The sequence below is a fragment of the Gopherus evgoodei genome, chromosome 2, assembly GCF_007399415.2.
Source record: "Gopherus evgoodei ecotype Sinaloan lineage chromosome 2, rGopEvg1_v1.p, whole genome shotgun sequence".
NCBI classification, from domain to species: Eukaryota; Metazoa; Chordata; order Testudines; family Testudinidae; genus Gopherus; species Gopherus evgoodei.
In genome coordinates, this window is record NC_044323.1 from 131,783,163 (window position 1) to 131,809,856 (window position 26,694).

The following is a 26,694-nucleotide window of genomic DNA, read 5'->3' on the forward strand; positions in this document are numbered from 1 at the left end:
ATTTTCACAATATAATTCATTCTACTTTCACAATCCCTCCTTTTGGTCAAGCACACGCCATGACCAACAATTACTGGGTTCCACAAATTAACCGTTCGTTATCTCTTTGTTCATCAGCGATATTCAAAATCATCATATTAGCACTCTATTTTGGGGCAGTCACCTGGGTGACACAATTCTGGATACAACAGGAGATTAACTGAAAGCATACAAAAATCACTAAGTTTCCAAACAGGATAATTAGGGCTCCCTGAAACAACCAGTTTCCTATGCCAGATAAATTGAACAGGTTACTTAGCTGCTTCCATAAAGAACTCGGCTCTACTTGGGGAAGATATGCAATTTGTTCTAAGTAGCTAGTGCGATCTATTACCTCATTGGTATCGTCAGGTATAAACAGACAACATTGTTTTCTAATGAGAGCACAGGTCCCTCCTTTGGCCACCAGCACTATGTCCAGTGCCTGACAGTTATGGAGGGCCACCTGTCGGATCACCCCTGTTTCTTTGGCCAGGGCTCTTAAACTTTCTCTGGTTTTATTTGCCATTATTTTAACTACTACTTCTAACCTTAGGAGCCTTTTTGCCTGGTGTATTACTCCCCCAAGTGGGATAAAGGATCTGCCAATAGCCTCTTCCCAGGTGTCATTACTGTTCCATATTGTGTTAAACGGACAAGGTCCTCCAGTGAGGTCTGGGGAATTGAGTGGGATACCCAGAACAGGAACACCCGTTTGAGAGTGGGCTGGAATGTGGCTGCAGACCTAGCATTTAGAAATAATAAGGGTTTGAGCTATCCACACTTGCTGCTGGATAAAAGAATTGTCATTGTGGACTCCCCAGACCTTAAGACACCAGCAGTTGAGGAACAGGCACCACCAGAGGCGCATGTTGGAGGCAGGGCCCTTCTGGTTCTGACAACCTCAACTGAGGGAACTGCAGTCACAGTTTTATGTCCACCAGGCAGCAGGCGCTAGGCTCACTACTGCTTCTTCTTGGGCCTTGCTTTATGTAGTCGTCTGCTTCCGGCAACCCTTACGAGAGCGTAGATTGCAAGGTATTGCAGGCTGTTCCTTTACGTCTTCTTTTGGAGTCAAAATTGACTCTGCGTGGTCCTGAGGTGATGATTGGTTCACTGGGGGCGGTGCATTCTTACACTGCGAAGCATGTATCCACTCTGAGATGCCAGTTTAACAGCCGTCGGGGTAGTAAGCAGTGCCTGGTGATTCTTTGATATTCTTTAAGTCTCTTTACTACTTCTTCCTTGACTCTGGCTATAACAGTGGCCTTCACACCTTTATCTTTTCCTGATGCATACATTCCTCATTCACACAAATAGATTGAGAATACAAACAGTAGTATTTTATATTGAGCAAAAAAGCATTGCAAATTAAACCTTGCTAAGTTTTACAATTAATAACCAAGACAATTTACATTGAGACCCAGGCCTTCAATGTTTCTCTAATTTACTTAACATAGACACAATAGAGAATCCTGTCTCTTACTAACTAAATCTTAAAACAAAGAGTTAAGAGAGGGCCCAATTTATAATACATATGGGAAAACAGAATCTTATAGTCCCAGGGGGTCACTTCTTTCTGCTATTTAAAAAAAGTGGCTAGCAGGATGAAATCAAATTATACTTAAATTCTTATGGGACATTATAAAATCCTGCTCCTACATATCCCCCTTTTGACACTAAGATTATTAATCGCCAGTGTCACTTCTTATTTAGTCCACATAACAGAAAATACTGGGAGGTGATTTGGGCCTGTGGCTTTAGCTTTGCACACACTTGTTTTATCCACCAGCACATTTTAAACATTTCAATTAAACACATACAATTTAAAACCAAAAACAATTAGGGATAGTAACATTAGTATGCCAGTAGTTGTGGGAGACCATCCAGAAAATATGTTATACCAATGGTAAGCTGTTATGTTTTTCTGCAGTGGCAATTCTTAACATGTTCCTGTTTGCGTGTATATTATGAATGGTCCAGTTTTCCACATTTTTTTTTTTTTAGGAACTATGTTATCTTTTTACTTTTTAACAGATGATTGGTAATTGTTTGCCATTTAATGCCAAGATTGATAGAGAACTCAACTAAATCAGTGCTTACAGTAAGCTGAGACTCTTTTGTTGTTGTTGTTGTTGTAGCAAATAGTAAGTGTGATTATTGGTAAACACAGTACTTACAGTACATTTACATTTGTCTTCTGGTGGGTTGCTAACACTTTTTAAACACTTTTCCCCAAGAATTAACACATACACATAGCCCAATATACAGTACTTTGGATTATCTGAAAGACCAAAATAACATTTTTATACCCCTTTTGGGGTGGCATTGATTATTACTTAAAAGATTCCTTTCTTTTACAAATACCTTTGCTGATTGCAGGCAAAACAGAGGAATTACCTCCATATTTTCTTGTGTTTTTTGTTCTAAAGGCAGGCCAGGTTTTAATGGGTTCTACTTTTTAAGGGTTATGCGGAAATTATTCCATTGTTTAGTTATTAAATTCATGAGGTGGTGTACCTCACGTTTTTCCTCTTATATAGCAGACCAAGTTTGTAATGTTTTTCCTGCTGTGTTGAGCTTTAATTCATTCACAGGTAATAGCTGAGAAGCATCATTACCATATTACTTTAAAGGATTTTTCCAAAAACCATACACACTACAAGTTGTTACAAGAGTACTTACTAACATTAAAGTTATTTTAATGTTTAATATTAACAATAACATTAGCATCAAATCTGCTAAAGGTATCTTGTTGTACCATGCCTTTTATGTAGGCAATTTGTTTGCTGACCAGGTATGGTCTTTATTTGCAGCTTCTTTTGTGCTGCAGTTCTCACCTTTCTTTATCAATTAGGTAATTTGCATCAACACAGGCTTGGCTTTTGGATTCAAAGCCATCAGCAGAGCTCAGAGACTGTCTTAACACACAGGGATCTGAAAAAGAAAACACAGCCTATTGCGGCTCTTTTTGGAGCCCTGATAGGATTTTAATTCAGCAGCACGTTTCATTTGCATTTTTTTTACCCCTTTCTACAATATACACTGCACATGTCCTAGGGGAAATGCACATTCTTTCTATACTATAACTTTTTAAAAACATTAGCCATATTAATTTTTACATAAGGTGGAACTGTTTCTTTTGTTCTTACAAAGTTTTCATTTACCCTCATCAAAGTGACAATCTGATTACACAGAGCCATTTTAAGGCTCAGTGTTTTTAACACTGCTTTTTTTTGTTTTGTGCACCTCACCTCTGCTGTTGCTTCAGAGGGTCACTGTTAATTTCTTATTCTTTCGTTACAGCTCTTATCTGCTATTGTTACCAAAAAACAAACAAACAAACAAAAAGACTCCAGAATCTCTACCTATTCTCCTGATTTTGACTGCCCTATTGCAGCCATGACTTGGTCTTTATTTAAAAACATTTTAATTTTGTAAAAAATCAAGTTACCCCTTAAGGGTTAAATGCTAAATCCCAAAGCCAAACAACACTAATTACCTGTGTCTTGCAAAAAGGTCTGTCAGTTTTGCGACTTTGAATTAAAGAGTCAAATGAATTTGTAGTGGCATTAAAAACAAAAACAAAATCAATTTATCTTACACCTACAAAACAGGAGTTTTACAAACCAGATGTGCTGGTTTAGATTCTTAGAACTTTACATATTTTCACAGACAAATAGATACATACACATTTTCTTTTCCTTAACATTCCTTTACACTGCTTTGTTTTTACATGGCTGTATATATATTTAGATTATTTACAGGCACTCTTCTGGAAAAAGGGCCCATTTTCCCTTCAGAATGGCTGCAAAGAAACCAAGAATTCTTTCTCTTTAACATGGTCCTTTTTAACATTTTCCACAAAGTTTAACTGCTTAATTCTCTTCAGCCTCTGTAGAGTTAACTTTTCACTCTCTTTTCTTAAATCACTTGTTTATGTCTCAAAATGACACCTTTATCACCTCAGATTTCACCATTTTAAGTATTGTTCCAGGGGTTCATGCCTGCACTTATTGCTTTTCTTACTCCTGACACTGTTCCCTTAGGGCTTTCAACCTGTTTTTCAGTTTGTTTATCTGTTGCTTGCCTGCTTGTCTGGGCCCAATCCTGCTTTTTTCAATGAACCGTTTGAGAGTGCTATTGTGGTCATTTCACAATTTTGAAAGAAATGTTCAAGGAAAGGGACCAGGAAGGGTGGGGGCTAGTTGAGGAGCCCACCCTCCTTGCTGAATTGGTAGTGGAACACTAAAGAATCAGTTTTTGAGGCAGATAACAAAGGGGAACAGAACAAGGGGCTTTTTGTCCTTTTTACAATGAGATGGGAGTATGAAGGGGCTTGGATTGATCCGGGGTTTGGAGAATGGGGTAAAGAGGAGCGCTCAGTCTGGTGGTGGGAGAGGAGGCTTTTAATAAAGCTTTTAACTTATTATTTGAATATTTGAGAGAGGCGAGTTGATTTTGTCCACCTACGATTTGCCTCTTCCCACCACTGCATGAAACAATTAACCTCTCCTTTAGCCAATTTAGTTTTAAGTTGGCCGAGTTTGTCTTTTAAGACGTCCACTCAGTCTTTGTTCCAAGATTTTAACAGTGGCCACTGAGTTTTGGGATCCCCCTGAGTTAGCCTAGACCATATTTCCAGAAAATTTACAGGAGTCCGGACCCATTCTTATCATAACCTTAGTCCCAGATTTGGACCTTAGCGTCCAAAATATGGGGGTTAGCATGAAAACCTCCAAGCTTAGTTACCAGCTTGGACCTGGTACCTGCTGCCATCACCCAAAAAATTAGAGTGTTTTGGGGCACTCTGGTCCCTCTGAAAAACCTTCCCTGGGGACCCCAAGACCCAAATCCCTTGAGTCTTACAACAAAGGGAAATAATCCTTTTTCCCTTCCCCCCTCCAGGTGCTCCTGGAGAGATACACAGACACAAGCTCTGTGAATCCAAACAGAGGGACTTGCCCTCTCCGTTTCCAATCCTGGAACAAAAGCACTTTCCTCTTCACCCAGAGGAAATGCAAAATCAGGCTAGCAATCCAACACACAGATCTCCCCTTGATTTCTTCCTCCCACCAATTCCTTGGTGAGTACAGACTTAATTTCCCTGAAGTAAAGAAAACTCCAACAGGTCTTAAAAGAAAGCTTTATATAAAAAAGAAAGAAAAATACATACAAATGTTCTCTCTGTATTAAGATGATACAACACAGGGTCAATTGCTTAAAAGAATATTGAATAAACAGCCTTATTCAAAAAGAATACAAATCCAAGCACTCCAGCACTTATATTCATGCAAATACCAAAGAAAAGAAACCATATAACTTACTATCTGATCTCTTTGTCCTTACACTTAGAAACAGAAGATTAGAAAACAGAACTACTTCTCCAAAGCTCAGAGACAGCAGCCAGACAGACAAAAGACTCAGACACACAATTCCCTCCACCCAAAGTTGAAAAAATCCGGTTTCCTGATTGGTTCTCTGGTCAGGTGTTTCAGGTGAAAGAGACATTAACCCTTAGCTATCTGTTTATGACACGCCCCCCAAATTGCAGACAGTGGGGAAGCTCACTGGCGGCAATTTCCTTCTAGAACTTGAAAATAACCAGGGTAATACAACACATGCACCTTTACATATACCACTAAGTATATAACTAACAGACTTTTACATTTTAAGAACACTTTTTAACTACTGGATTCTGGGAAACTCTCACGGGAGAGTGCATCAGCAACTTTGTTAGAAGCTCCTGTGATGTGTTGAATTTCAAAATCAAAATCTTGGAGAGCTAAACTCCAACGAAGAAGTTTCTTGTTGTTCCCCTTGGCAGTATGAAGCCACTTTAGTGCAGCATGGTCAGTTTGTAGTTGGAACCGCCGTCCCCAAACATATGGGCATAGCTTTTCCAGGGCGTACACAATGGCATAGCATTCCTTTTCACTGACTGACCAGTGACTTTCCCTCTCAGACAGTTTCTTGCTGAGGAACACGACAGGATGGAAGTTGTGATCTGTTGCTTCCTGCATGAGCACTGCTCCTATACCACGCTCAGATGCATCTGTGGTTACTAGGAATGGCTTGTCAAAATCCGGGGCCCTGAGTACAGGGTCAGACATGAGTGTTGCCTTAAGTTGGGTAAAGGCCTTTTGACACTCATCAGTCCACTTAACTGCATTTGGCTGGGTCTTTTTGGTCAGGTCGGTCAATGGGGCAGCGATTTGGCTGTAGTGTGGTACAAATCGCCTGTAGTATCCGGCCAAGCCTAAGAAGGATTGGACCTGTTTCTTTGACCTTGGGACAGGCCACTTTTGGATAGCATCCACCTTGGCCTGTAGGGGGTTTATGGTTCCTCGACCCACCTGGTGCCCCAGGTAAGTCACTCTGTTTTGGCCTATTTGACACTTTTTGGCCTTAACAGTTAGTCCTGCCTGCCTGATGCGCTCAAAGACCTTTTCCAGGTGTAGTAGGTGTTCGGGCCAGGAGTCTGAAAAAATGGCCACATCATCGAGGTAGGCAACTGCAAATTCTCCCAGTCCAGCTAGTAGACCGTCTACCAGCCTCTGGAAGGTGGCGGGTGCATTTCGAAGGCCGAAAGGAAGGACATTGAATTCATACACCCCCGCATGGGTGACGAATGCTGACCTCTCCTTGGCAGGTTCATCTAGTGGTACTTGCCAGTACCCCTTGGTTAAGTCTATTGTAGAGATGAACTGGGCACGTCCCAACTTCTCCAATAGCTCATCAGTGCATGGCATTGGATAGTTGTCCGGACGAGTTACCGCATTTAGCTTACGGTAGTCCACGCAAAAGCGTATTTCCCCATCTGGTTTGGGTACCAGAACCACTGGAGATGCCCATGCACTGGTAGATGGGCGGATTATACCCATCTGTAGCATGTTCTGGATCTCCCGTTCTATAGCAGCTTGGGCATGAGGAGACACCCGGTAGGGTGGGGTTCTGATTGGGTGAGCATTACCTGTATCAATGGAGTGGTATGCCCGTTCAGTCCGTCCTGGGGTGGCTGAGAACAATGGGGCGAAGCTAGTGCACAGCTCCTTGATTTGTTGCCGCTGCAGACGTTCCAGGGTGGTTGAGAGGTTCACCTCTTCCACGCCACTGTCTTTTTTCCCGTCATAGTAGACACCGTCAGGCCACTCAGCATCATCTCCCTGGACTGTAAACTGACAAACCTGTAAGTCTCTGGAATAGAAAGGCTTGAGAGAATTAACATGGTACTCTTTAGGCTTTAGTGAGGAATTGGGAAATGCTATGAGGTAGTTCACAGCTCCCAGGCGCTCTTGGACCGTGAATGGCCCTTCCCATGATGCTTCCATCTTATGGGCCTGTTGCGCCTTTAAGACCATAACCTGGTCTCCTACCTTGAAGGAACGTTTTCTGGCATGTCTGTTATACCAGGCCTTTTGCTCTTCTTGAGCATCCTTTAGGTTCTCTCTAGCAAGGGCTAAAGAGTGTTGGAGGGTGCTTTGTAGGTTGCTTACAAAGTCCAGAATGTTAGTTCCTGGAGAAGGTGTAAACCCCTCCCATTGCTGCTTCACCAACTGTAATGGCCCCTTAACCTCGTGACCATACACAAGTTCAAATGGTGAAAACCCTAAACTGGGATGTGGTACAGCCCTGTAGGCAAACAGCAACTGCTGCAACACTAGGTCCCAATTATTGGAGAATTCGTTGATGAATTTTCGTATCAGGGCCCCCAAAGTTCCATTGAACCTTTCCACCAGGCCATTGGTTTGATGGTGGTACGGGGTGGCAACCAAGTGATTCACCCCATGAGTTTCCCACAGTTTTTCCATGGTCCCTGCCAGGAAATTAGACCCTGAATCTGTAAGGATGTCAGAGGGCCAACCTACCCTGGCAAAGATGTCTGTTAGGGCCAGGCACACAGTGTTAGCCCTGGTGTTGCCTAGAGCTACTGCTTCTGGCCATCGGGTAGCAAAGTCCACTAAAGTCAGTACGTACTGCTTTCCTCTGGGCGTCTTTTTTGGAAAAGGGCCCAGAATATCCACAGCTACTCGCTGAAATGGGACCTCAATTATGGGGAGTGGTTGGAGAGGGGCCTTGACCTGGTCTTGAGGCTTACCCACTCTTTGGCATACCTCACAAGACCGGACATACTTGGCAACATCCTTGCCCATCCCCTCCCAGTGGAAGGACTTCCCTAACCGGTCCTTGGTTCTGTTCACCCCAGCATGGCCACTGGGATGATCATGGGCTAAGCTTAAGAGCTTCCCCCGGTACTTAGTTGGAACCACCAACTGTTTTTGCGGCTGCCATTCTTCCCGGTGTCCACCAGAAAGAATTTCCTTGTATAAAAGTCCTTGGTCTACAACAAACCGGGATCGATTAGAAGAGCTGAGAGGCGGTGGGGTGCTCCGTGCCGCCGCCCACGCTTTCTGAAGGCTGTCATCCGCTTCCTGCTCAGCCTGGAACTGTTCCCTTGAGGCTGGGGTCACCAGTTCTTCCTCAGACTGTGGACTTGGGCTTGGTCCCTCTGGAAGCGATGTAGGTGATGGGGTTGTTTCCGTTGCTGGTGAACCGCTCTCCGCTGGTGCACCTGAGGGTATTTCAGGCTCTGGCTGAGCCTTTTGGGTACGGCTGTCGTGTGCTTCTGCCAGTTCTGGCTCGCTGGCGCCCTCTGGCGTTGAGTTTGAAGATGTGGTTGCACTTGCTGGTGCTGGTTGCTGTTCCAGTTCCGGGCCTGGGACTGGAGATGCTGTGGCTGTTTCAGTGGTAGGCATGGAATCCGGGTCCACTACCTCTGTCTGGGTCTCTGGTAACACAGACGGGGCCTCTGTGGACGGCTCAGGAACAGGAATGGGTCTGGAAGCTTGCCTGGTTTGGCTACGTGTAACCATTCCCACTCTCTTGGCCCGCCTCACCTGGTTGGCCAAGTCTTCCCCCAGTAGCATGGGGATAGGATAATTGTCATAGACTGCAAAAGTCCACATTCCTGACCAGCCTTTGTACTGGACAGGCAGTTGAGCTGTAGGCAAGTCTACAGCTTGTGACATGAAGGGGTAAATTGTAACTTTGGCCTTTGGGTTGATGAATTTGGGGTCAACGGAGGATTGGTGGATAGCTGACACTTGTGCCCCCGTGTCTCTCCACGCAGTAACCTTCTTTCCGCCCACTCTCAAATTTTCCCTTCGCTCTAAGGGTATTTGAGAGGCATCTGGGCCTGGGGATCTTTGGTGTGATGGAGGTGTAATGAATTGCACTCGCATGGTGTTCTTGGGACAGTTGGCCTTGATATGTCCCAGTTCATTACACTTAAAGCATCTTCCATCTGATGGGTCACTGGGCCGAGGTGAGTTACTGGAGACTGGTGAGGTTGAAGGGTAGGGTATCTGTGGCTTTACTTGGGCGGTATGTGGGGTCCTTGGCTGTCCTCGGTTGTAGGGTTTATGGTCTGTGTGCCCCCTGGGGTAATCGTTCCCCTTGACAGTAGCTTTCTTGCTTTCTGCCAGTTCCATTCATTTGGCTCCAATCTCCCCCGCCTCAGCGATATCTTTGGGATTTCTATCTTGTATGTACCGTGTGATGTCTTCAGGAACACCATCCAAGAACTGCTCCATTTGTATGAGGAGGTTCAGTTCTTCCAAGGTTTGAATGTTGTTTCCTGTTAGCCAGGCCTCATAGTTTTTTGCAATGTAGTAGGCGTGTTTGGGAAATGACACCTCTGGTTTCCACTTTTGGGTTCTGAAACGCTGACGGGCATGGTCTGGGGTTATCCCCATTCTGTATCTGGCCTTGGTTTGAAAAAGTTTATAGTCATTCATTTGCCGCTTAGGCATTTCAGCTGCCACCTCTGCTAAAGGTCCACTGAGTTGTGGCCTTAATTCTACCATGTACTGGTCTTCGGGGATGCTGTACCCAAGACAGGCTCTTTCAAAATTTTCCAAGAAGGCCTCGGTGTCATCACCTGCCTTGTAGGTGGGAAATTTCCTGTGCTGTGGAGCAATAACTGGCGCCGGGTTGTTAGGGTTGGCTGGCACATGCAGCCCAGCTTTTGCCAAGTCCAGTTCATGTTTTCTCTGTTTTTCCTTCTCTTCATTTTCTTTTTCCATTTGTTTTTGTTGTTTTTCCATTTCTTTTTGGTGTTTTTCCATGTCTCGGCGGTGGGCCGCCTCATCTTCTGCTTGTTTCCTTCGGTAGGCCACCTCTTCTTCTTCTAGTTTTCTTTTGTGTGCTGCCTCTTGGGCTGCCTGTTCTCTTTGGAAGGCTGCCAGTTTCATGTTTTCTTCCTTTTCTTTTATCTCCATCTCTTTTTGTTTTATTTCTAGTTCCTGTTTGTGTTTTTCCATCTCTCGCCTGTGTTCAGCTTCTTTGAATTGGTCTTCGGCCACCATTTTTGTCCTGGTAGACATGGTTCCTGTTTTCTTGTGTTGGGGTGCCCTCCGGTGTTTCTCTTTTGAACTGCAGGCTCTGTTGCCTCCTGAAGTCTGCCTAGCAACAGTGCCTTTAGCTAATCTTCAATGTTAAGTAAACCTGAAAAACCACTTTATTTGCATGCATATAAGTGCTGGTACTTGCCTCCTAATGGGAGGGCTATTGCATGACAAAAGACCCTCAACAGTCTCTTAATGGCTTCTCGCTTAACATGCAAACCACAAACTGCTAGAGAGAGCAGAAAAAAAAATTCTCTCTGGTTCCCTTTTAAAACCAAACTGTTTCTCTCTGCTAAAAAGCCCTTAGCAGAGAAAAGAAAAATATAATATTCCTACTGGCTTCTGGATTCTGTCTAGATCCCACCGCTGCTACACCATGTCATAACCTTAGTCCCAGATTTGGACCTTAGCGTCCAAAATATGGGGGTTAGCATGAAAACCTCCAAGCTTAGTTACCAGCTTGGACCTGGTACCTGCTGCCACCACCCAAAAAATTAGAGTGTTTTGGGGCACTCTGGTCCCTCTGAAAAACCTTCCCTGGGGACCCCAAGACCCAAATCCCTTGAGTCTTACAACAAAGGGAAATAATCCTTTTTCCCTTCCCCCCTCCAGGTGCTCCTGGAGAGATACACAGACACAAGCTCTGTGAATCCAAACAGAGGGACTTGCCCTCTCCGTTTCCAATCCTGGAACAAAAGCACTTTCCTCTTCACCCAGAGGAAATGCAAAATCAGGCTAGCAATCCAACACACAGATCTCCCCTTGATTTCTTCCTCCCACCAATTCCTTGGTGAGTACAGACTTAATTTCCCTGAAGTAAAGAAAACTCCAACAGGTCTTAAAAGAAAGCTTTATATAAAAAAGAAAGAAAAATACATACAAATGTTCTCTCTGTATTAAGATGATACAACACAGGGTCAATTGCTTAAAAGAATATTGAATAAACAGCCTTATTCAAAAAGAATACAAATCCAAGCACTCCAGCACTTATATTCATGCAAATACCAAAGAAAAGAAACCATATAACTTACTATCTGATCTCTTTGTCCTTACACTTAGGCCATGTCTACATCTAAAATTTTGCAGCGCTGGTTGTTACAGCTGTATTAGTACAGCTGTATAGGGCCAGCGCTGCAGAGTGGCCACACTTACAGCAACCAGCGCTGCAAGTGGTGTTAGATGTGGCCACACTGCAGCGCTGTTGGGCGGCTTCAAGGGGGGTTCCGGGACCGAGAGAGCAAACCGGGAAAGGAAACCAGCTTCGCCGCGGTTTGCTCTCTCGGTCCCGGAGCCAGCCAGCAAACCGCAGGGAAGGAGACCTGCTTGCTCGGGGTTCCGGGACCGAGAGAGCAAACCGGGAACGCCGCGGTTTGCTCTCTCGGTCCCGGAGCCAGCCAGCAAACCGCGGGGAAGGAGACCTGCTTGCTCGGGGTTCCGGGACCGAGAGAGCAAACCGGGAACGCCGCGGTTTGCTCTCTCGGTCCCGGAGCCAGCCAGCAAACCGCGGGGAAGGAGACCTGCTTGCTCGGGGTTCCGGGACCGAGAGAGCAAACCGGGAACGCCGCGGTTTGCTCTCTCGGTCCCGGAGCCAGCCAGCAAACCGCGGGGAAGGAGACCTGCTTGCTCGGGGTTCCGGGACCGAGAGAGCAAACCGGGAACGCCGCGGTTTGCTCTCTCGGTCCCGGAGCCAGCCAGCAAACCGCGGGGAAGGAGACCTGCTTGCTCGGGGTTCCGGGACCAAGAGAGCAAACCGGGAAAGGAAACCAGCTTCGCCGCGGTTTGCTCTCTCGGTCCCGGAACCCCGAGCAAGCAGGTCTCCTTCCCCGCGGTTTGCTGGCTGGCTCCGGGACCGAGAGAGCAAACCGCGGCGTTCCCGGTTTGCTCTCTCGGTCCCGGAACCCCGAGCAAGCAGGTCTCCTTCCCCGCGGTTTGCTGGCTGGCTCCGGGACCGAGAGAGCAAACCGCGGCGTTCCCGGTTTGCTCTCTCGGTCCCGGAACCCCGAGCAAGCAGGTCTCCTTCCCCGCGGTTTGCTGGCTGGCTCCGGGACCGAGAGAGCAAACCGGGAAAGGAAACCAGCTTGATTACCAGAGGCTTCCTCCTTCCACGGAGGTCAAGAAAAGCGCTGGTGAGTGTCTACATTGCATTACCAGCGCTGGATCACCAGCGCTGGATCCTCTACACCCGAGACAAAACGGGAGTACGGCCAGCGCTGCAAACAGGGAGTTGCAGCGCTGGTGATGCCCTGCAGATGTGGACACTCTCAAAGTTGCAGCGCTGTAACTCCCTCACCAGCGCTGCAACTTTCTGATGTAGACAAGCCCTTAGAAACAGAAGATTAGAAAACAGAACTACTTCTCCAAAGCTCAGAGACAGCAGCCAGACAGACAAAAGACTCAGACACACAATTCCCTCCACCCAAAGTTGAAAAAATCCGGTTTCCTGATTGGTTCTCTGGTCAGGTGTTTCAGGTGAAAGAGACATTAACCCTTAGCTATCTGTTTATGACAATTCTAAATACATAAAATGAGCCGGTGTTCATTTAGGGAACTGTCCCGACTTAGACGTCTGGTTACCAATACAGGAGGACTTCACACGCCAATCACACAAGAAGGAAATTCGGGTTCGTCAGAGTGATGCCGGCTGCAACACACAAAAGGAGCCCACAGGCTACTGCCTCAATTGCCCTTGCTTTCACACCAGGGGTTTTACCCAAAGTGCAGTGCGGCTGCTATTGTGCAGATTTCACTCACTCAGACCGCGGGGACAGGAACCTCTTGGTCGGCCGATCCCCAGACAGAGACGGCACCCAGACTCAAACACTCCACAGAGAGGACGGATAGACACAGAGACAGGACAGTCCTCGGTCCAGACAAAACACAGAAATAATTACCTGACCAGATTCCTGATGTCAGATCCTGAGATCCCTACCAGAACAGAGTGGGAATCAACAGGTTCGATGGCGTAGACCTCACTGTGGCTGTGCGCCTTTCCGTTCTAGTGGAGGACCGCTCGGGCCAAATGCCCAGGTGCTGGCTGCCACGGACATCCTACAAAAACAGTCAGGAATCACACGGCTCCAGTGAAGACGGTTGCCATCTCGGTGGAACCTCCAAATTGTCAAAGTTAGACTCAGGACTCACAGTTTGTCAGACCACTCTGTTTTATTAGCACAGCGCTCTGCTAATAACACCCAGATAATGTGAGCACCATGCAAGACACAAACTATCTTATTTATACAGATAAAAGAGCGGGAATTAGACAAAGGGATAAAGAAAGCAAAACAGTAAAATTCACCTGGGGCACAGCATGCATATTCTACTTCCTTACTAACTCTTATGGATCTAAGGCTAATACTTTACCAATTGCCCTTAAACGGTGCAATTGTTCTATGTTAATGTCTGTATTCCTGACACCTGGATTGCAGCATTCCAACAATTTTGCTTAAAGGTACAGACAGCATTTCTTTAATCTTTTCTATTTTCACAATATAATTCATTCTACTTTCACATTTGTATTTTAATATCAGCCTTTTTTGTGCTTCCAAAAATGAGTTGTATGGTGGCTTTTGAATACTCTTATACTTCATAATCCCACATTGATTTACAATATAATGACTTGTATACTGTTAGAGATACATTTTTTTGGTCTATTCAAAATCTATTGTGAGAAGTAGAATTTCTGAATTAAAATATTTTGTAAAAACTCATTTCTGAATCTGGAACACCATGGTCACTAGCTGAACTACAACACATTACTAGTGGCACTGATTGATAAATGGTAGTTAGTGGGGCTCAATGGGCTATAATTTTCCATAATATTTAAAATTGTTAGAGCTCATTTAATATTTTTCAATATATATTATTTAGCGTTTTTTTTTAAGGAAGTAATTTACAAATGTAAATGTAAATTTACTCCCCTTCCCTTCTGGTTTTTGGGGACACAGTCATGGCCTACCCTACCTCTTGCCCCTTTGTGGTGTCATCAGGGCCAGTGCTTCCATTTAGGCGACCTAGGGCGCCAGGATTTGGGAGGGCGGCAGACTGCTCCGGTGGACCTCCTGCAGGCTTGCCTGCGGACAGTCCTCTGGTCCCGCGGCTCCGGTAGAGCATCTGCAGGCACGCCTGCGGCAGGTCCACTGGAGCTGCGGGACTGGGGAGCCGGCCCTGCGCCTAGGGCACCAAAAATCCTCGCACCGCTCCTGAGTGTCATGCACCCAAGGGGAGAGCAGTCTCTTTAGTGTAGGAAGCACAGGGACTCCTGTGGAGCACATTGCTGTGCCTCTCATCTTCACTGCAACCCCTGTGCAACCATGAAGCAGCAGGGAACAATCTGGCCCTAAGAAAATTAGCCCAAACGAAAGCCCCAAATCCAAACACACACATCCAGTTTTGTGGGAGCTCAGATCCAGGTCCAGTGTAACCCCTCACCAAAACTACCCTAACTTTGTGGAAATTCAGTTTCAAACTTTGCAACTTAGGCTCACTACTAGTTAACGCTCAAATGTCATGTTATTTCTCACATGTAAAAAAAAAAAAAAGCCAGATGATATCCTGTACTTCCTCAATGTATTATTGATCAGTCTGCTTACCCTTAACTACCTCCTTATTTTTTATTTATAGACTGGCCTTATTGTTGCCTGTTACCAAGGTTTTGTGGATATTGTAATAGCCTTAGCACAGTGCCCTCATGTTGATGTAAACTGGCAGGACAATGAAGGGAACACGGCTCTAATTACAGCTGCACAGGCAGGTAAGGCTCTTTCTCTGTTTCACCTTTATGTATCAGATTTACGGTGGTGTGTTTGTCAGGACCACTGCTTTGGGGACAAAAACTGTGACTCTTAGGGGCTTTTTCCATAATGGCTTGTATTATTTATAAACCCAGCTAGTTTACACCGAAGCAAAGCTCTCATGAATCTTTTACAAGTTCAGTATATAAAAATAGCAAATTCAAACTATATCTTTTGTAGTGGAGTACGGGACAGTAACCCGGGCTTATGAATGGGTCTCAGCCATTAATTATTAACAGATGGTTTTAATTATTTTAACTTCAAAATAAATGAAATTTTTGTTCAAAAATGTGATCCTGTGATTTTTTTGTTTTGTTTTTTTCCTTTTGAATTTTCTGTTTTTCTTCTATGATAAACAACTAGTCATAATGATGTTAATACAATATATTATGTAGCTGCAGTATGTTCATAACTGTAGCTTTCTTTCACATACCTTGCACATATCTTGATGGCCTGTGGTCATTGCTAAATATTGGAAAGAAAATTAAGGAGCTATGTGACAACTCAGAAGTATTTTAACTGCAAATATATTATTTAGTCATTCCCTATTAAGGACAAGGAATCTGGTCAGATATTGTGGGCCTGATTCAGCATCCACTAATATTGGTTTTATACCAAGTTAACTACATTGACTTCAGTGGAGATACTCCTAATTTACACTGGAGTGAGAGAAAAATCAGAGAATCACTCTGCGTGTTTTATCCCACCCAGGGACAAATGTGTGTTTATTTCTAGCATGAATATACTCATAATCAACTAACTGTTGATTATTGTTAAAAACTAAAATACTGTGCCTTAATTTTAAAGACTGCTGTAGTCATGTACTGTAAGTGGATACAAAATGCTGAAGTGACTCAGAAAAGAGAGGTGACAAATATGATTAGGATCTGTATCTAAAGGCCAAATACAGACTCTTTTTGTCTGTGGTGGGGAGCCCAAAACAGCTCTGCAGCCCTTCCGGACTCTGCAGCTATGCTTATCTAAGTAAATTGTCTAGCTTGGTCCTCAGAGGCAATCATGTAACAGCTAAGTGGATGCCCAACCTTCTCCCCTCCCCAGGCATGGAATCCATGATGTACTTACTGTATTTATTTGTTTCAAGTGTTGTAGCCATGCTGGTCCCAGGATGTTAGAGAGACAAGATAGGTGAGGTAGTATCTTTTATTATACCAGTTCTATTGGTGAAAGAGGCAAACTTTCAAACTTACACAGAGCTCTTCTTCAGGTCTGGAAAAGGCACTCACAGTGTCAGGGCTAAATATAAGGTGGAGCAGATAAGGAGTTAACATACGTTGCAAGAGACCATTCAAGGTGAAGTGCACAGTCACAGGACAAAGGAGGTCTACGCCATGTTTACACTACCACTTATATTGGCAAAACTTATGTCGCTTAGGGATGTGAAAAAAGATACCCCTGAGTGACATACATTTTCCTGGCGTAAGTGGCAGTGTGCACAGCGCTATGTCAGCAGGAGAGCTTCTCCCACCGACATAGCTACCACCACTCACTGAGGTGATTTTATTATGTCAGCATAGAGTGGCTACATGAGCAATCTTACAGTGACACAGCTGCTAGAGTAGACATGGTCATAGTGGATTACAGATTGTTGTAATGGGTCGTACATCTAATGTCTTTATTAAGTCTATGATTTTTGGTGTCTAGCAGAGTTATGAATTTAAGCTTAGTGGATCATAGTGTTGTTCCTGTGATTTTTCTATATGTCTGAAAGTTAGGTACCATGAAGCTCAGGGTCACAAAACCTACATCCTTTTGTCGATCTAAACCTTAGTATCTCTGACTGGCAGTGAGTGTGAGGTTCTGCAACTTTGAAGTTATAGACCCTTGAGATAATTAATTCTGACATATGTTACTCAAGAGGATTTATACCTAGTGTTGAGGAGTTCCAAATCTGAGATCAGAGGAACTGAAGGAATGTAATAATTAGCAACAATTAGGTTGATATACATACATACAGCCAGACCTATCCCATCCACAGGGATGTGGGGTCCAGGGTGGCCTAGGGGGTTAGCAGAGGGCCTAGCACTGGCAGCAGTGAGCAATCCAGCCTCAGCCCATCCTGCTCCGTCCCCCAGCTCCCAGCATCACTCGGGGGAGAGGGCAGAAGCCGGAAAGAGGTGGGGTGGGCATTTGGGGGAAGGGGTGGAATGCGGGTGGGGAGGGGGTGGGGCAGGGGTGGGAAGAGGCAGAGTTGGGCAGGGGTGGGAAGGAGGAGGGGCAGGGCCTGAGGGAATGGGTGGAGAGGGGGCGGGGCCTGGGATGGAGGGGGTAGGTTGTCCCAGGTCCTGCACCCACCCCTAGGGATGGCCCTGCATACAGCATACATTTAATGTTATATTTAATGGACAGCATCACACAAGTGGTCCAGCTGTGGTACTCAAATCCCTTTTAAAAGCTCTTGTTTAAAAAAGAAAATTATATAGTTTAATGATACATTTCTGTGCCCTAGTTATCACAAAATTGGTTTGGCAGCAAACTGGACATGCATAAACATTATTTATTTAGCAATAAAAACTAGTATTACCTTTGCTGCTAGTAAATATTTGGCTTTACCTGGGAATTTTTTTTGTATTCTTCTGAAAAAGGAAATGATGGATTATTTGCTACTTAAGAAATCACTTGGAGGTAGTAATTATAAAATGTTTAAATTTTTTCAGAATTGCCTTATTTAGGCCATGTCTACATCTAAAATTTTGCAGCGCTGGTAGTTACAGCTGTATTAGTACAGCTGTATAGGGCCAGCGCTGCAGAGTGGCCACACTTACAGCAACCAGCGCTGCAAGTGGTGTTAGATGTGGCCACACTGCAGCGCTGTTGGGCGGCTTCAAGGGGGGGTTCGGGGAACGGGAGAGCAAACCGGGAAAGGAGACCAGCTTCGCCGCGGTTTGCTCTCGCGTTCCCGGAGCCACCCAGCAAACCGCAGGGAAGGAGACCTGCTTGCTCGGGGTTCCGTGAACGAGAGAGCAAACCGGGAAAGGAGACCCGCTTCGCCGCGGTTTGCTCTCGCGTTCCCGAACCCCCTGCAAACCGCAGGGAAGGAGACCTGCTTGCTCGGGGAACGGGAGAGCAAACCGCGGCGAAGCTGGTCTCCTTTCCCGGTTTGCTCTCGCGTTCCCGGAGCCACCCAGCAAACCGCAGGGAAGGAGACCTGCTTGCTCGGGGCTCCGGGAACTAGAGAGCAAACCGGGAAAGGAGACCCGCTTCACCGCGGTTTGCTCTCGCGTTCCCGGAGCCACCCTGCAAACCGCAGGGAAGGAGACCTGCTTGCTCGGGGTTCCGGGAACGAGAGAGCAAACCGCGGCGAAGCTGGTCTCCTTTCCCGGTTTGCTCTCTCGTTCCCCGAACCGCCGAGCAAGTGGTTCTCCTTCCCTGCGGTTTGCAGGGTGGCTCCGGGAACGAGAGAGCAAACCGCGGCAAAGCTGGTCTCCTTTCCCGGTTTGCTCTCTCGTTCCCGGAACCCCGAGCAAGCAGGTAAGGAGAACCGCTTGCTCGGCGGTTCGGGGAACGAGAGAGCAAACCGGGAAAGGAGACCAGCTTCGCCGCGGTTTTGCTCTCTCGTTCCCGGAACCCCGAGCAAGCAGGTCTCCTTCCCTGCGGTTTGCAGGGTGGCTCCGGGAACGCGAGAGCAAACCGCGGCAAAGCTGGTCTCCTTTCCCGGTTTGCTCTCTCGTTCCCCGAACCGCCGAGCAAGCGGTTCTCCTTACCTGCTTGCTCGGGGTTCCGGGAACGAGAGAGCAAACCGGGAAAGGAGATCAGCTTGATTACCAGAGGCTTCCTCCTTCCACGGAGGTCAAGAAAGCGCTGGTAAGTGTTTACATTGGATTACCAGCGCTGGATCACCAGCGCTGGATCCTCTACACCCGAGACAAAACGGGAGTACGGCCAGCGCTGCAAACAGGGAGTTGCAGCGCTGGTGATGCCCTGCAGATGTGTACACCTTCAAAGTTGCAGCGCTGTAACTCCCTCACCAGCGCTGCAACTTTCTGATGTAGACAAGCCCTTATAGCGCTTTCTGAATAGAATCAGGAGATCTTACATGCTCTGTAACCTGTTTTTCTTTTAGCTGCTTCTGATGTATAATTGGCCCATAAAAGATTTAGAGTTAAGGCTGGCTCTTTTCTGACCTTTATACTTAATTATAATGAGCTCGGAATTAATCTACGGTGCTGACATTGTCTCGACAGACATTGACTTGACACTGTCTGTCAGTATTTTATATTGATCCCAAAAGCAATTGAGACTGACAGTAGTCAGCAGAAGTTTATACAAGCTTATAAATATTTGTTTTTACTTATTTTCCCCTTGTAATCCTGTGCCAGAGTGTTGATACCAGTTATTTAATACATTATTACAAGATACTGTTGTGTTAATACAGATTATCATGTGGTTAACATCGCAGTCAGTGGAGTTAACATGGAATATAGTTGCTACTTAATTCTAAGTAGTAGCCTAGAGCAATATACTGTAGACAGCTGAAGTATATATTTTATGTGGTTTTTTTTGAATTTTCAAGTATATTGTCAATAACCTTTTCTAATACAATATTTTTAAACTTTAGAATGATCCTCTCTCATGTCTTCTGTTTTTCTTATTTGGTTAGGCCATGTCTACACTACAAAATTAAGTCGACCTAACTTACGTCGGCATAGAACCACTGCAAGTAATTACATTGCTTGTGCATGTCTACAGTTCGCTCCTTCTGTTAGAGGTGCACATCCTCACCAGGAGAACTTGTACCAATTGTACTGTTAGTGTCGGATAGCTCCTGAAAGGTAACATTCGACGTGAGTAATGCAGTGTTTACACTGACACTCAGTCAACCTAACTACATCAACCTTGACTCTATGCTGTTTGTGGAGGTGGAGTTATTAAGTTGGTGTAGCAGGGCAGTTACATCGGCGGGACTGAAATTTAAGTGTAGACAGTTCCATAGTTCCACGTAAGCTGCCTTGTGTTCACCTAACTCTGTAGTGTAGACCAGACTTTAGTTACTTACTTTCTCCCCTCCGCTCCCCATAACTTGCAGTTACTACTTTCTTGCAACTTTTGGTTGGTTTCCTCCCCGACCCCAAAGTTGCTCTCATTAGCTTTCTATGCTGATTGGGTGGACTGGCCCACCATTGAAATCAATACATTTGTCAAACTGAACCTAGTTGTCCAGTTATTTGTGTTGAACTGTAATTTGCTACTAAAGACCTAAAGATGCATCTCTTTACTATGATGTGTGTAATTACACACACACCCACACCCATGATAACTGCATTGAAAAATGGAACACCTGTCACTCCCCACAGCTGTGGAGAGCCCATTCCCCAAGACTACTCTTTCCCTTTGATTTCTGGGCTGTTGATGCTGCTAGGTTGGCCCCTCCTCAGCTAGCCTGGCAGCACCAGTGCTACCTGCCAGCTCCTGGTTATTGTGGTGATACATAACTGCCAGGGGCAGCTCCGTGTATGAGCTTTTGTGAATTATTTAAGGAGTTTATTTGTAAACAGTTTGCATGAATTATATTCTTTAAAGAAATCATGTGCATTTGGTGCTGGTGAATGGCATCACCTTGATATACAAAGCTCTCTGTCTATCCCACATACACTGCCCTGCCAGCATTGCTCTTCCCTTTATCTGGGGCAATGGAACAGTTGAGTTTCCTTGGCTCATGAAGTTCTTGGCTTCTCTGCTGAATCTGCTAATTAGTGCAGAGTGTGCTGGTGACTTTGTGATGTGGGAGCTGAAACTGAGATCCACTGAGAGATCCTCCTGTAGAAGCCACCAAACATCCACTAGATAGGAATAAATTTTAATCTGTACTGAGTTTGGCCAAATTTAAACCAGTAACCAGAGATAAAAGGCTCACTAGCAGTGCCCTGAGGCATCTAGTCACCCAATACATGCTGATTTAATAGGGGATTTAATAGACACTTTTATTAAATCCAAAAAAGAAAATTTTACTTACTGGTGACTGTTATTCATAGATTCATAGACTCTAGGACTGGAAGGGACCTCGAGAGGTCATAGAGTCCAGTCTCTTGCCCTCATGGCAGGAACAAATACTGTCTAGACCATCCCGGATAGACATTTATCTAACCAACTCTTAAATATCTCCAGAGATGGAGATTCTACAACCTTCCTAGGCAATTTATTCCAGTGTTTAACCACCCTGACAGTTAGGAACTTTTTCCTAATGTCCAACCTAAACCTCCCTTGCTGCAGTTTAAGCCCATTGCTTCTTGTTCTATCCTTAGAGGCTAAGATGAACAAGTTTTCTCCCACTTCCTTATGACACCCTTTTAAAAACCTGATTCTCCGAGTCCCCTCTGTGGAGGGCCACTTGTAGGGTTTGGTGCTCTCTGGTTTGATCTTAAATAACTTACAAATAGCATGTCCATTGGGTCACATAAGCAGCCCCTTCTCCCATAACTTCAGTGTTTGAGTCTTCATAGGTGAGTGTATCCCTCCACTGCCTCACTCTTTTCTTCCACACCATGGAGTCCTAAACTGAGATAAGAACTCTGAGAAAGAGGAGAAGGTGACAAGGAAATGTGAATGCAAAGAGGCAGCTCTCAAAGAACAACAGTTACCAGAAAGGGACTGACCTTTCTTCTTTGACAGCCTCTGTGCATTCCCCCACATGGGAGATTAGTGAACAGTATCACCAAAGAGGAATGGCAGGCTGAGGAGTTCTATAATTAAATAAACATTGCAGAGCTACCTGCCCAAACCTAGCGTCTAAACAGAAGGCCAGGTTTAATGAATTGTGCTTAGTGATGATGTGAGCCAAACTCCAAGCGGCTGTTCTGCAAATCTCCCTGCTTTAAATATGCCAGGAAGCAGTACCTGTGGCTATGGTCCGAGTTAGTTCATTGTATTTCAAACTATTATCAGTAATTGATTTTTCCTAGCTGCATGGTATTCCCATTTAAAATAATCACTGGAACAAACTCCCAGGCCATTGAAATAGCAATTAAAAAAAAAAAGTGTAATTATTACACCAAGATCGTTGTTGTTTTAATCTGAAATTATTCTTTCATGTGCTGTACAGAGTAGTAAATCCACACTATTTGATTTGTAAGGTTATATAAAACAGTTCAAATATATGGCTGAGATGTGCATCCTCAGAAATGCTCTCACAGGGTCTGAATCCAAACAGTATTTGGGTGTAGATAAGGTGATTCTATGGAATTTCACAGTCTCAGACACATCTTTTGTGTGCAGTTCAGCAAAGGAAACATATAGATGATAAACAGGCCTGCAGTGTTTAGTGAGGCTGTATGAAGGACTTCTCTATTATATTTTGTAGATTGAGGTTAAAAGAAAACTCTTTGATATGTAGAATGTCATAGTTATTTTGACACTCTGATCTGAGCATCAGGATCTGTCAAGATGCTGGCAGCAGAATTGCTTTTAAAACCTCAGATTAGCAAAGGTTTTAGTAGAGAAATGAATTCAGCTCACTGAAGTTCATTTGCTTTTTGAAATGTAAGATGTACATCTTTGCAAAGATAGCATCCAGCTCAAGGGTTTTTCTAGGTGGACAACCTTGAAATAGTATAGGGAGGGAGCTGTACTTTCAGTTTAGTAATATTGAGAAGCAGCTACAAACTACCCAATTTGGCATGCAAATCACAGGTTTGAAAAATGGCCAGCATGCCTCTGTAATTTGCTTGCCCATCTCTCAGCATCTCTTCCAGCCAAAGCATTCTTTTTCAGAGACAACATGCCTGTTGTCTAGAATTGTAAATTCATCACAGCCTAAAACAGGTTATGTCTAAAAGATGGTAGAGGGTTTTAAATATACATTTATAAATTCTAAGAAGGGAACAAGATTGAGTGGGTGGATGTAGTGGGACAGTGAAGAAAGGATGGAGGTAGGGTTGCTGAGCATCTGGTTTTTGACCAAACGCCTGGTCAAAAAGGGACCGGTGCTGACCAGGCTGGTAAAAGTCAGTCCATTCGGTGGCGCAGCAGGGGCCCGGGGCTAAGGGAGGCACCCTGCAGCTGCCAGAAATGGCCACCAGATCCCTGCAGCCCATACACGCATGGGCAGCCAGGGAGGCTCTGCATTCTGCCCCCGCCCCTAGGGCCATCTCCACAGCTCCTATTAGTGACTAATGAGAGCTGCAGGGGTGGTGCTTGCATGCGTGAGGGCAGTACCCAGAGCCTCCCTGGCCGTCCATGCACCTAGGGGCTGCAGGGACCTGGCAGCCGTTTCCCGGGAGCCATGGAAAGCACCCCCTGGACCCTGCACCCCAACCCCCTGCCTCAGCCCCTTCCTGCACCCCAAACCCCTCATCCCCAGCCCCATCCCGGAGACCACACCTCAAGCTAGAGCCCTCACCCCCTCCTGCACTCTGAAACCCTTGGCCCCAGCCCAGAGCCCATATCCTCCAACCCCAAGCTTCTGCCCCAGCTCAGAGCCCCCTTCCCGCACCTCAACCCCCTTCCCCAGCCCAGTGAAAGTGAGTGAGGTGGAGGAGAGTGAGCAATGGAAGGAGAGTGGGATGGAGTCTGCAGGGATGGGGTCTTGGAGATGGGCTTCATGGAAGCGGCAGGACAGGGGTGTTTGGTTTTGTACGATTAGAAGGTTGGCAACCCTAGATGGGAGATTGAGGGAGATGAAGGTAATAAAAGAATGACAAAAAGAGTGGGGAAGAAATGTGAAAATAGTAATGAAGGAGCGATTGTTGTGAAAGGAGAAAAGAAAATGGGATGAGAGGATAACAAAACGGGGAAGAGAAAAAAAATAGAGGAAGAAAAACAATGCAAAAACAGAAGGAAAGAATACTACATAGAGTAAAAGGAAAGAAAAAGTAATGAAGGAATAAAAAATGGAAACAGAAGGGAAAAAAGGGAGGAAGATACAGTATAGTAACTTTATTTCATAAAGGCTAATTGAACAATACAATAAAGTAATAATAATAATAATAAAAACTCAGGGTCTGGATGCACAATATTGCTGCTGCTGGATAGCAATTGCTCTAGCCAGACATGAATGATAACGTGCTGTTATTCAGTGAGAATCCTTATTTGCTCACTCTTTCAAAACATCTGCTGAATGCCAGTGTGTTATATGGACCAACTACCTATCAATCTCTAACACAGTTATGTAGTAATTGTGGAGTATATAGAATTGCACATTAGAATAATTCCTTTACATTAATGAGGATGTAAAAACCAGTCATACAAAGTATTGAGAATGTTCTGGAAGGTGCTGAGCAGCCTCCATTCTGTGGATCTGTCAGGAGGGACTCAATATCTTACAGGACTGGACTCTATATTCGCAGGCACAAATCAATGTTTCAACTATGATGTTTCAAAACAGATTCTCTCCTTTTTTTCTTCTTGATATTACACACATTTTCAGGACAGTGAGTGAGTTACATCATCCTAGGTGCTGGAACTAGGGGTGCCAGGGGTGCTGCCACACCCCCTGGCTTGAAGTGGTTTCCATCATATACAGGGCTTACAGTTTGGTTCAATGGATTTCAGCATCCCCACTATACAAATTGTTCCAGCACCTCTGGACATCATGCCGGTTTATATGCAGAAATAACAACAAGGCAGCTATAATCCAGTGGTTAGGGCCCCGAACTAGAAGTCAAGAGGCCTAAATGATGTGTATTCTTGGGGAAAGTCATTCCACCTTCCTGTCTCAGTCCCCACAACTGTAAAATGGAGATAATGATATTTACCTTCCTTGTAAAGCATGGATGGAAAATAATAATTCCTAAATAAAGATAGCCTGGGGAGCCTTTGCATATAGTGCACTGAATCTGCATGCTGTTGCTGACATTATTATTTATTATTATTTTTGTAGTACAGCAGTGCCTAGAAGCCCAAACCAAAACCATTGTACCAGGCCCTTTCAAACCAAATAGAAAAGACATTCTAGTGGACTGCCCAGGCCAGGCATAAAGTGAGTCATGGAGCATGTCTTTGAGCGCACTGATACACTTCACAGAAAATAAGCTTGGCATACGTATGAGTTAAGCTATGATTGATTACTTATATTGTATAGACGCTCCTCTAGTTGCATAAGAACGGCCATACTGGGTCAGACCAAAGGTCCATCTAGCCCAGTGGTCTGTCTTCCGACAGTGGCCAATGCCAGGTGCTTCAGAGGGAATGAACAGAACAGGTAATCATCAAGTGATCCATCCCCTGTTGTCCATTCCCTGCTTCTGGCAAAACCAGGGCTAGGGACACCATCCCTGCCACCCTTTGATAACCATTGATGGACATATCCTCCATGAATTTATCTAGTTTATTTTTGAACCCTCTTATAGTCTTGACCTTCACAACATCCTCTGGCAATGAGTTTCACAGGTTGACTATGCGTTGTGTGAAAAAATACTTCCTTTTTTTATTTTAAACCTGCTGCTTGTATTTGGTGACCCCTAATTCTTGTGTTATGAGTAGGAGTAAATAACACTTCCTTATTTACTTTCTCAACACCGGTCGTGATTTTATATATCTCTATCATATCCCCCCTTATTCGTCTCTTTTCCAAGTTAAAAAGTCCTAGACTTTTTAATTTCTCCTCATATGGAAGCTGTTCTGTACCCCTAATAATTTTTGTTCTCTTTTCAAAACCTTTTCCAATTCCAATATTCCTTTTTTGAGACGGGGCGACCACATTTGCACGCAGTATTCAATATGTGGGCATACCATGGTGTGATGTTCCCCTCTGGTGTTATCTGGACCGGTGATCTGCTAGGTCACTCCAATCCGTAACTCTGAGGAGCCAGCCTTACCCTGCTCTGCTGTGAGAACCCCCACACCTGTACTGTTCACACACAGCCTCTGGCATGTAAGCTGCTCCTTGGATTGTGCAACCAAATGACACTAGCCAGTATCTCTGGTCCCAGATACAACCCTAGGAATCTCCATTTTGGTGTCCAGTTATGCCCGCTGGACGCTGCACACTTATATAAGTTCTTCAATTTAACAAATAAACTGATATGTACCAGGCTTGTTATCCCAAGGGGAGTCTCTGAAATGCTTCAAATCAAACGCACTGCTTCAGATAGAATAAACAAATTTATTAACTATAAAGATAGATTTTAAGTGATTATACGTCAAAGCAAAACATAGGTCAGATTTGGTCAAATGAAATAAAAGCAAACCACATTCTAAGCTGACTGTAACACTTTCAATGCCCTTACAAACTTAGATGTTTCTCACCACAGGTGGCTGGTTATTCTTCAGCCAGGCTCTCCCCTTTGATCAGTGTTCAGTTGCTTTGTGTGGTGTCTGTAGATGTAGGTGGAAGAGAGAGGAAGAGCATGGCAAATGTCTCTCCCTTTTATCATGTCCTTTCTTCCCTCTTGGCTTTGCCCCCCTCCCTTCAGAGACAGTGAGAATTAGCTCATCGTAGTTCCAAATTGATCAAAGGCGTGTGTGTGTGGGGGGGGTGACTGCCTCAATAGTCCAACAAATTCTTTTGTTGCTGCCTATGCCAGCGT

The 26,694-nt window shown here is 44.9% G+C and overlaps 1 protein-coding gene across 1 annotated transcript in view; it reads left to right on the forward strand.

Annotated features, from left to right (window-relative positions):
* Window positions 1-26,694, forward strand: part of ANKRD33B (ankyrin repeat domain 33B) — a 126,818-nt gene that overhangs the window by 74,519 nt on the left and 25,605 nt on the right. The window contains exon 2 of the mRNA XM_030551713.1: window positions 15,045-15,174. Coding sequence (XP_030407573.1) covers window positions 15,045-15,174 — 130 coding nt within the window. The remainder of the gene's footprint in view (window positions 1-15,044; window positions 15,175-26,694) is intronic.